This window comes from Notothenia coriiceps, unplaced genomic scaffold (genome assembly GCF_000735185.1).
Source record: "Notothenia coriiceps isolate Sejong01 unplaced genomic scaffold, NC01 NC01_scaffold00025580, whole genome shotgun sequence".
NCBI classification, from domain to species: domain Eukaryota; kingdom Metazoa; phylum Chordata; class Actinopteri; order Perciformes; family Nototheniidae; genus Notothenia; species Notothenia coriiceps.
The window spans coordinates 1-11,260 of record NW_011358281.1 but is presented as its reverse complement, the minus strand read 5'-3'; the positions used below and the strand labels follow the sequence as shown (position 1 = coordinate 11,260).

The 11,260-nt window shown below is 37.2% G+C and overlaps 1 protein-coding gene across 1 annotated transcript; it reads left to right on the top strand.

Moving 5' to 3' along the window:
- The first annotated feature begins 6,173 nt into the window (after window positions 1-6,173).
- On the top strand, window positions 6,174-8,178 carry odam (odontogenic, ameloblast associated). The gene is made up of 9 exons (XM_010783684.1): window positions 6,174-6,235; window positions 6,318-6,353; window positions 6,457-6,504; window positions 6,618-6,863; window positions 6,984-7,040; window positions 7,127-7,249; window positions 7,789-7,821; window positions 7,946-8,008; window positions 8,143-8,178. Exons 1-9 carry the CDS (start codon window positions 6,176-6,178, stop codon window positions 8,176-8,178), a joined length of 702 nt encoding a protein of 233 aa, XP_010781986.1. The 5' UTR covers window positions 6,174-6,175.
- Window positions 8,179-11,260: the final 3,082 nt, after the last annotated feature.

Sequence of the window (11,260 nt, the reverse complement as noted above, 5' to 3'; positions counted from 1 at the left end):
CACAGTCAGCAGCCACAAGGATCTCACACACACTACCTGTCCACTGACAGGGAAAACAGAGCCTAAATGCACACACACTAATCAGGCCAATAATTGATTTTTTTGTGAGCCCTGTGAATACACTATTACAGTAGTCGAGTCTGCTGAAAATAAAAGCATGGACAAGCTTTTCTAAGTCCTGTTGTGACATTAGTTTTGTAATCCTTGATATATTCTTCAGGTGGTAGTATGCAGACCTAATAACTGTTGTAATGTGACTGTTAAAATTCAGGTCTGAGTCCATCACTACACCCAGATTTCTTGCTTTGTGAGTTACCGACTGAAGCTCTGTGATTACTTTTAATCCGTCCTTCTTTGCTCCTAAAACAATTATCTCAGTTTTTTGTTTGTTCAATTAGAGAAAGTTCTGAGTCATCCAGTCAGTGATGTGCTCAATGCACTTGCTCAGTGCTCTAATCGGAGAGTAGTCTCCCGACTAGTCGTCTGCATAGATGTGATAGCTTAGATCGTTCTTTTTAATAATTTCAGCCAGAGGTAGCATATAAATATTAAAAAGCAAAGGTCCTAAGATTGAGCCTTGAGGAACCCCGCATGACATATTTATCAGGGTTGATTTGTAATTGCCTATTGAGACAAAGTTTGTTCTGTCCTTCAAGTAGGAGCTAAACCAGTTTAGAGCTGTTGCTGAAACTCCCACCCAGTTTTCAAGACGGTCTAGCAATATGTTGTGGTCAACAGTATCAAAGGCAGCGCTGAGATCTAATACTAACACGGACATTCTGCCACTGTCTGTGTTCAAATGGATGTCATTTCCAGGCTGAAGACTTCTCTTTTTGCCGCTGCTTTTAATTGAAACTGAGCCGTTGTGTTTGGTTTTTGGTTAATGAACATTTGTGGCTGGTAACCCCAGGGAATCAGTGTCTGGGGACTCTGTCCTGGCTGGTTTTCTCTGTGTATACTGCTCGGGACGTATGTGCCATACAAGCATACACAGCTCATGTTCGGAGAAACCTTGGAAGGGCATCAGTAAAGTGGAACTTCTGTGTGAACTATTCATATCTTAAACTGCACTTTAACTTTTTATTCATGTACTTTTTATTCATGTATTTTTTTCTTTTAATGTTTCTTTTATTATCTTTTCTTTTTAATGACTGTTTTTAAATGCCTTTGTCTGAATGTCTTTCATTTTTGTAAAGCACCTTGAATTGCCTTGTGTTGAAAGGGGCTATATAAATAAACTTGCCTTGCCTTGCCTTTGGAGGAGACGTCATACTTGCAAGTATAAAGGTCTTTATTGCCTTTAATACGAATATTGTGTTAATACTGTACGTTTGTGACCTAACTGATTATTCTCTCTAGACCACAGCTGATTTTAAAGCTGCGACGACAGACATGACTAGTATTTAATCATTGGATTTTATTAGAGATATTTGCACAGACATTAAAAAACACAGAAGTTGTTATTCTTAGCTGTGTTCCTGATGTCGCAATAATCCTCTGATAAACAGCATACTGTTTTCAGGGTATAGTTCTTAATTACATCAAGCATACAGTAACATTTTTTCTAGTTTCTCAATAAAATCAGTTAAAGATGATGTCAGTTGTTTGCCTGCTGTGGCAATTACCCGCAACATTTTGATGGTTCATGGTGGATTTTGGTCAGTGGCTTTCAGAAACCCCCACACAATGAATCACTCTGTTATTGTTTGCGGTCACTCAGCTGTGTAGAGAACAATGTTAAATGGTTGAAGTGAATGGTGAAGTGACTTGAAAATAAGTAGCTCACTGTTACATTCTTTAATATGTCATATCACAAGGTATATGACACACAGGTGACAAATATTGGTTATGAACAAGTCAGTGTTCTCCTTTCTAATTGGCTCATAATAATCTCGGAGACTGATAAAAGGTGCTCTAAATTCAGAGAGCAACTATAGTCCTCATTGGCACATAACAAATTCAGAGGAAAAAAAAGGTATGTATTGCACTCTTGAGATTTTCTAATTTCCCAATGTGTGGGAACCATCCAACATGAAAATACAAAAGTATTCATATTCCAACTAATATTTTACAAAAATATTGTTTTTTTATGAGTTTAATGCACCTATTCTGGTCTTTTTCTTACGTCTCAGACTGCAAAATGAAGCTTCTTCTCCTTACAACATTTATTGCAACCATCTGCTGTGTGAGTACAATCCATATATCTATGTATCAATCTAACATACAAAGCAGTGCTTGTAACTGTCTGTTGTTTCTTTACAAAATGCAGGTCAATGCAGGCAAGGTAAGAAAAACGTATAATTTATGTGTCATTATTGCCATTCTCCAAAATAAGATTGTATTATTAAGAATGCACTTTCTCCCCCTCACACAGACACAGAAGTTGTTGGCAGCTATGCTTGGTATGAACCCTGGGATGATGGCTGGTATGAACGGAGGAATGGCAAACGGAGTGGTGAACCCTGGGATACTGGCTGGAGGCCTGAACCCTGGGATGATGGCAGGTATGAACCCTGGGATGATGGCAGGTATGAACCCTGGGATGATGGCAGGTATGAACCCTGGGATGTTGGCTGGAGGAATGGCAAACGGAGTGGTGTATCCCCGGTTAATGGCAGGAGGCCTGAACCCTGCCATGGTAGCTGGTGGAGGGGCAGGTTTCATCGGGCAGCCGCAGTTCGTCCAGGTGAGTCTTTCAAGCTTCCATTGATCATCTCAGTTCCACAGCAAAGAACATTACCAAATACAATTCAAAATTCATAAGAAGAGTCAGTGACTTAGATGTTATTTAAAATGTGTATTATATCCTTGCCTTAATCTGGGTGTTAGTAGCTGACTGGAAAGATCTAAACTTGGTGTCAAAACAATAAAAAAGACAAATGTGACATTGTAACAAAAAAGGTTAATATATAATGCAAAACATGTCCAGTACATGCATGGTACAACAATACATTTGGTAACAATTATTTGTTTCGTTTGATCTCTTACTGTAACTACACCACAAGTTGGCATTGGTGGAATTCAGAATTCATGTAATGCATTCAGCTAATGCATTACATGAATTGTGTTAAAATATGACCATATTTACAAAATATCTGATCCGATCCACCATTAGCAACACTTAAACACAAACACCCCAACATGAACAATCACATATTTCTCCCTCTCTTATAGTTTGTTCCACGAGTTCCTGCTTTTGCTGCTCCAGCCCCTATTGCCAATGTGTACGCTGTCCCTGCAGTCAATGGGGTTAGTGTTGCAAATACTGTAATTGTATAACAACACACTTGATATTGTTTCGGGCTTTATAGTACCACAAAAAACAACAACATTGATTTATGTCTTTCCTTACTGGCAGTTTCCCTTCATGGGAGTGCCTCAAGGGGCACAAATGAATCCTCCTCAGCAGCCTCAGATGGTAATCAATCTTGTTTTCATCTCATCACAACACACTTTATTACAGGTTACATGATTTGTTGATAACAATAAAACAAACCAATTGGATAACAAAACCTTGCTGCCTTTGTTTAGGGGGTCCCAGGTGGTGCCATGCAACAGCAGGTTCCCCTCCAGGCTGATCCATTCAGGAGATTCAGGGTAGTTACAAAATGAACTGTGCCTCTATGTGAATACTGATGAAAGCTGCTCTGGCTAACTGTTGTTTTTTCACTCTCCAGCGTCAGAATATGAAACAAGACAACACCTTGAAGGCCACTGTGGATACCCAGGTAATATTATGCAGTTTACAAGAAAAAGTAATAGATCTAGGTGGATAACATCATCAACACTCTCTGGTATCATTGCTTCTCTTTTTTAGATGTTTCATTCATTCACTCTTTGTTCATTTCCTCAGATTCCAGCTCCCATTGAAGCTACTACAACCACTCCCTGTGAGGGGGGAGTTCGTCATGAAGATTATTAAGATGACAGTGATACATTTTAATCAGATATGCAAGAAGTATCAAAATGATAATAAAACTTGATTTGTATGATTTTGTCTCGACCAATGACAATGGAATCTGTTTGTCTTATTAATTATTACAATACTTTAGACTAACTTAATGAATCTCAGTAAAAACAAGTGTGTGGCATGTTAACTGTGAAATAAAATAAACGATTCTTTAATCAAAGTTTGTGATGTTGAATCCACTGATTTCACTCCAATGTATTGACACATTCTCACCAATAAACAGGGATTATCGTTGCACCGTATAGTGGATCTCTGCTGCCATCTAAAGGATAATAAGTACTGAAACAAATGAAACAACAATTTCTCAAGAACCATGACTTCAATAAAGAAGATAGCTGAAGAATTTTGCTGACAAGAGAAAAAGGAAATAATAATTGTTTTAACAAAGCCAATAATTAAATGGGCTTTTTGGGGTTTCATTGGTGCATTGGGGTTAATCAAAATATGGTGAGGAGTTACACAGTACGAAGCTAATGCTGGAGTGAGCTATGGTGGTGCAACATAAAACATCTATCACATAGAGGCTTTGTTCTTGCAAGACATTTTGAGATGTCACAAATGGGAAAATCACACTGGAAAAAATGCTGCTCCAAAAACGAGTTGAAAAAATTATGAAAACAAGGTTTTTTCACTTGAAATAAGTAAATCTGCCAATAGAACAAGTACAAATTAGCTTGGTAAGATTTCTTGAAATAAGAAGGGATATTTAGATAAATCAGATCTTGTTATTAGCTGGGAAAACTTATTTTGAACTATATTTTACCAGAATCAGGAAATGTTGTGTTACAATATAAGCCGCAAATGCTCAAAAGTGTTCTGCTTTTTTGATGTTAGTTGGTGATTTTCCAATAAATATGTGAAAAAAGTGTTTTTAATCTGAGATACAACTCAAAATAAGATTATTTGATTTAACAAGATGATGCATTGTCTTAAAACAAGACCCGGTATCTCACTGCATTGTTACTTCTGAAGTTATTATGGCTTATAGCAAGTGCAAAGACATATTATGACTAGATATTAGACAAATGTACTTGGCAACATTTCGAGTTTTTGTAGTACAGGTGTAAATCATTTTCATGACGCTTGAATAGAACACAGCCATTGTTAATGTTTTTAGTACCACCTGTGCTTTTGCTGCTGTAAAGCGTCATTTCAGCTCTAAAACAAAAAGCATGTAGGTCACAGGTTTGCAAACAGGGGCAAGTTTAAGTTAAAGTATAATATTGATTTTAGCCTGAAATAAGATACAACCAAGCACAGAAAAACAAACATATCCAAAGCACAAGTGTGCATGGAAAACAGATTACAGTAAAAATATAGTCCCTGGCTTTTGAATTATTTATCAACGCTGTTTTAGAAAATTGCTACTGTGCCTTGTGAACTATGGAGATGTGAAAGTCATACACCCGTTGTTGGATTCTAAAGATATTTGAATTCATATATTCATTGCTGTGTATCCTCAACTTAAATTCCAACTCAGTCAATTATTACAGTATAACATATCATTTACCAAATAGATGGCAACATCAGTTGGTGCATGATAAACAACTTGTGACAAATGTCTGACAATAAGCTCCCAGCTCCTGTTTGTTTTTTTTTTTCTCATGACAAGCCAAAAAAATATGTCGGGTTCCAATGTCTGTAATTAAATCCTGAAGCACCACACTTGTAAACTATGCACATAAACTTTACTCAAGAGAACATAAAGAAGTGTACTTTACTAAAACAGCCCTTTAAATCAAAGCTCATTGGCCTGTTAAAGCAAAACGTTCACCTATACGTTATAGGGTTCGTGGAAAACACATGACATTTAAATTCAGATACTTCAGGGGTTTGTTAACAACTTGGCAGAGACCGTGTCATGGCGTTTAGAGACACAAATTACATCTAATAACATACTTACCTGCCCTGTGTTGTAAGTGTCTGAGTCGGAGGCCATGAGAAATGTCTGTCACTGACCACACATTGTCTGGAGGAGTGGGCAGGGGACTATATCAGCTCACATGAAGAATTTAAAAGGAATATCAACAGGGTGAGGAGAAAGGCAACAGGAAGAGAAACAGAACCAGAGAAACAACAGGAGGTAAGCTGATTTTGTAATGCTCATGTTTCTAGTAAAAGTTTTTTTTTGTCTTTGAGAAATGTATATTATGGATATGGATGTATTAAACCATGCTTTGTGTTTTTTATGGACTGTAGGACATCATGAAGCTGCCGACTGCTCTTGTGTTGATCTGTCTATTCAGGACTAGCTTTTCTCTACCAGTAAGTCGGATGTCTTGCTAAAGTAAATATTTGTTGTCATCTGAAATGTCAGAGATAAAGAGTTATTTTTTGTGTTTTACAGTTGCAGATTGGAATTATTGCAAGCAACAGCAACGAGGTAGGCCTAAATATAGGTTTTTGTTTTTGTCTGTTAAATAAAGTTGAAATTGTTATACAGGAATAGTGGTATCAAGTTTAAAACAACCCTTTTGTGTGTTCAGATCCTACGACTGAATGGACTAACTCTTGCAACTCTGGGACAAACACAGGTATTGAAAACTGTTTTGCGATCCACTTACCACCTTGAGCTACAACACATGTCAGATGATAGAGTTTCAATTTGTGAATACAAGTAATAAGATTTAAATCTTCTATTTTCCAGGGGTCTTCCATATTACCCCAGTATGTGTTCCAGCAGCAGCGGCCCGAGGTGCTGTTTCCACAGATGGTGAACTTTAACCCTCAATTAGCCAATCCCTTCAGGCCCCAGGGGCCTCAGCTGTTTTTCCCCAATCAGGGAAACCAACTCATGCCAATGATGTTCCCCAACGGCCAGCAAGAGCAGCTTGGACCTCCACAGGATCCCAACGCTCCTGAAGTTCCTCAGCAGGCCCAAAACCCTTTTCAGGTACAACCAAACAGCATGGACACACACGGATACTTTGTTTAAATACTCAGCGTTATCGCTTCACCTGCTGCTTCTCACAGTCATGGAGAGAAATTATTAACTTTTTTAAATTTCTTTTAGATGTTTCCACAATTTCAATACCCATCTTATGGATTTCCTCAGTTTCCCAGACAGCAGGTAGGAAACGTTTTAACCTGTGTGCAAACCTAAACATCTTTATTTAGATGCTGACTTCAGACTTAAAGTGATTCCTTTATCCACAGGGCTACCCTTACTTTGTGCCTCCCTACGGCTATCCCCAGCAGAGGAACACTGTGGTGATGCAGCCCAACAACGGCCAGCAGCAGCTGGAGAGAGCCACACAGAGACCACAGCTCCCTCTGCAGGTGAGACACGCAACATGACATGAAATAATCCACCCTAACTGAATAGACATTTGCTTTGTAGAGGGCAGTCTAGATGTCTTTATTTGATATCTTCTACACATTTACTGAATAAAGTAACACGAAGAACAGCTACTACTAAAACATTTTAAAACGTGATTGTGTAGCAACATCCTTTTGCCCCTTTAATTAAGGGTTTTGAAAAACCACTAAAGATAACATTTAATGATGATAACATAGCTGCAGATGCTGAGTCATCTGCGGTGACTCTGATGCAAAATCGACTGTCTGCCTTTTGACCACACGCTGCTGAAATCATGTTACCTCAGTCCCATTCCAGTGTTGAATAAGTAATTGTAACATCTGCACTGTTAAAAGATGCCTTATGCAGTTTGTATATTTCATGCTCAACACTATTATCTAGTTTCTTTGTTAATTTGTGAAATGTTGGTGTCTCAGGACTACATTTGTGTATCTAATTTCAAAATTGTAATGACATGTGACATTATTTGTATGTACTTTGCATATCTTCCCATTTTCAGCAGCCTTCCCAGCCTAAGGTGCAAACTGAAAAAGTGAGTACAACCTATTGATTTATGTAAATGTACTAATAAACCAAGGAGACAAATGTGCACCAGTCTAGACTAATTGCTGTGTTTTTATAATTTTCTACATCAGACATGGCCAATGGGGACAAAGAGAGAGTCTACTACGATCCCTCCTGATCCTCGTGGTGACACCTCCGGCCCAGGGATTGATGAGGTATAATTTCCAATGTTGATGCCTTTAAAGCTTATGTACTTTCATTTGTATGCATGCACACAAAACATGATTTATGTAATTTGTCAATGTCAAAGCTTTGCAAGATTGAGAATTGTTTTGTTTTGTTTCTCCAGGGTAACTCCAACTTCCCCTTCCTTTTTGAGCCTTAGATGGGAAAAAACAACAATTCAATCATTCAAAATGCACTTCTGTGTTCGGCAATGCCCCTTATTTGTCTGCAATATGTAATGGGGTGTGCTTTCCCCCAAATGCAATTTATACTTTTTATACTACAATGAAACCATCTTGCTTGTTTCAGGAATTTGCTCCTCGCTTTCAAACATGTCGAATAAAGAACTTTGCTAAAGTAATTTGTTTAAGACTTTTATTGTAGTACACGTTTATTAGGATTTTATAGGTAACACAAATCATTTCTCAGAATATACTACAGGATAGAAAACCACAATCTTCTTTAATTAAAGTTGGTTGATTAAACTTAGTTGTTGTTGTTGTTGTTGTTGTTTTCTTCCTGAGGAAAGTGTGAGGGGAGAACATTGTCAGCATAAGTCACTGTGGAAGATTGATGTTCGGGTGATTAATTTGAAATATTATCTCTCCAGTAACACCTTCACCTTTTAAAGTTGTCAGAAATCTTCTTCTGGATTTTCATCCTCTCCAGCATATTCACCAAGGGTTATCTTGAAAAAAGAGTTCAAATTAAACAAACAACGTCAATCACCATTTGCAGAAGTTTCTTTAAATGTGAGAACAGTTTTATTTGTTTTACTGGATATTTCCACAAAGTTCTGTGTTTCCCAGTTCAGTATAACAGTAATTATATGATTGGGACATTAACTGGTGATTTAATTGGCGTTTTGCATCACCATGTTTTAACATGACATAATATATAGAAATCAATTTGTATATCAATCTTGTCTGTACTTACAGGTTTCAAAACCCCAAACTCAATGGAGACCATGTTCTTTGAATGGAAAAAGAGAAATTATGATTGAAATATGTATTATATTAAATATATTAGATATATAGTGAATATCAGGAATTTACCGGCTCAGTGGCATTGTAGATTAGCTTCACATATTGCTGAAAAGACAAACATATATCACAATGCAGAATACAGAAAAGGGAAAAATGTATTAAAAAACATTTAATATCAAATCAAGCAAAATTCTGGAGTGTAAGTGTAAACAATGTAGAATATATTTTTTTAAAACTAGAATTAGAGTTCAACAAACCATACCCCACTCTGTGGAGGCCTGTGTCTTCCTCCCTATACAAGAAGTAACGATACAAATCACATTCTCTCTATGTCTGAGCTTTGATAATGCAACCATTGCTAAAAAGAGTTAAATAATAATTTATACCCGATGATGGTGAGGTCCTCTTCTACCCTGCTAGGAATGGAGTGTCAGTCATTAGAATGTAATGATAATACAACAAATAAATAAATAATTATTTAACCACACACAAAATTGATTCTTCAGAAAAATACCTTCGGTGCCAGAAATATGTTCTCCCCCTGTAGGAGTTTCACACAAAATGTCAGGGAAATATTAACATTTCATAAGATAGTGTGATTTACAACATACAGTGAGTGGGTTTCATATTTTAAGTTAACTATCTAATAAAAATGTTTACCTCCTTCAGTGAGACATCGGTGGTGTTCTATGAACGAAACGCATACAAAAAGTAAATATCTGGCCTTTCATGTTAAACATACAGTGTACTGTAAAGTACTAAACATTAAAAGAAAAAAGTCAAGTCATACTCTTACCTGAAATGTCACATTGTCAACCTTAAAATGAATTAGAATTAAAAAAATCTGAGTTTTTGCCAAACGCTCTAGTACATTTTTAAGTATGATACAATGATATCACATGACAGAAAGCCTACCTTGAATGAAGGGGAAAACAACTAAAACCAGAAAGAAATCATCGTAATTAATTATTGTGACTCAAGACCAAACCAATGTTAAAGTTTAATAGTAAGCTACTTTCAAAGTCAGACATCCAATACTGAGTCAGAATAAAAGACATAAGCAAGTAACATAAAATATAGATTATTTATCCAAATACAAAAGAACAGTAATAGAGGGAGTATGGGACGTATGAACTAAAGACTTTAATGAAGTAGAGACTTAAATAATTACACTTTGTATTGCTTTTCCATTTGAGTACAGCTATAGTGTCTTTGTGAGCTTACCACTTCAACAGGTTTCCTCCTGTTGGGCCTGTGGCCTCTTGAAGGTCCTCTGTGTCCCCTATGCCTGCCGAACCTGTGATGAGGGACTCCAGAGACATCGGACATGAAACCAGGAGCCTGTGACGAGGAGAGATACAATGCTGAGTACAGATAACAGTACAAGGAAAAGGTAAAGTATGGCATGTTGCAATAGGTTTTGATAACCACTATGGTAATGTCTAAGCAAAATATAGAATATAGAAGTTGTTATTTTTTTAGGTGGTCTTTTTAATTGTAGGGACTTGTCCATATTTAGTGAAATAGGTCAGATGTAAGGTTAACTCTTGTTCAGATAATTACATTAAACGAATCAAAATATAGGCTAGTTATTACCTGGAGAGGTGTAACATTGATTGATTAATCACAGGTTGTCTGCACAGTATGCTGGTTGCCAAATAACTTCATTGTGACACCATGGGCCGTATTCACAAAGGATTTTAGGGCTAAAAGTAGCCCCTAACTGGCGAATTTAGGAGAAACTCCTAAGCATAATGGGCGTGTCAGTCTTACATTTAGGACTCCTAATTTTATTCACTAAGAGCAATTCACAAAGTATTTTAGGCCTAAAAGTAGCACCTAAGTCTGGGAGAGCTTAAAAGTCCTCGAGAGGACTCCTAACTCAGTAAGACCTATTCACAAAGAATCTGAAAATGGCTGAGAGACGAAATGTTTTGGAGACAATGGAAGACTGTGAATTGATCAAGAGATATAGGCTAAATCGTGAGGGTATCAAACTTGTTGTGGAATTAGTGCGGGATGCAGAATAACAATCCCGATTAGTCCGGAAATAAAATGTTTGGCAACACTACGATATTTAGCAACAGGGAAAATGCAACTTTGCAATGCCGACGATTTAGGAATATCGCAACCATCAGTCAGCTGTGCCATAAACCAAACCATCAACGCGCTCTCTAGACCACATATCATCCAACAGTTTATCCGGTTTCCTTTGGACAATCAACAACTACACAGGATCAAAGCCAACTTCATGGC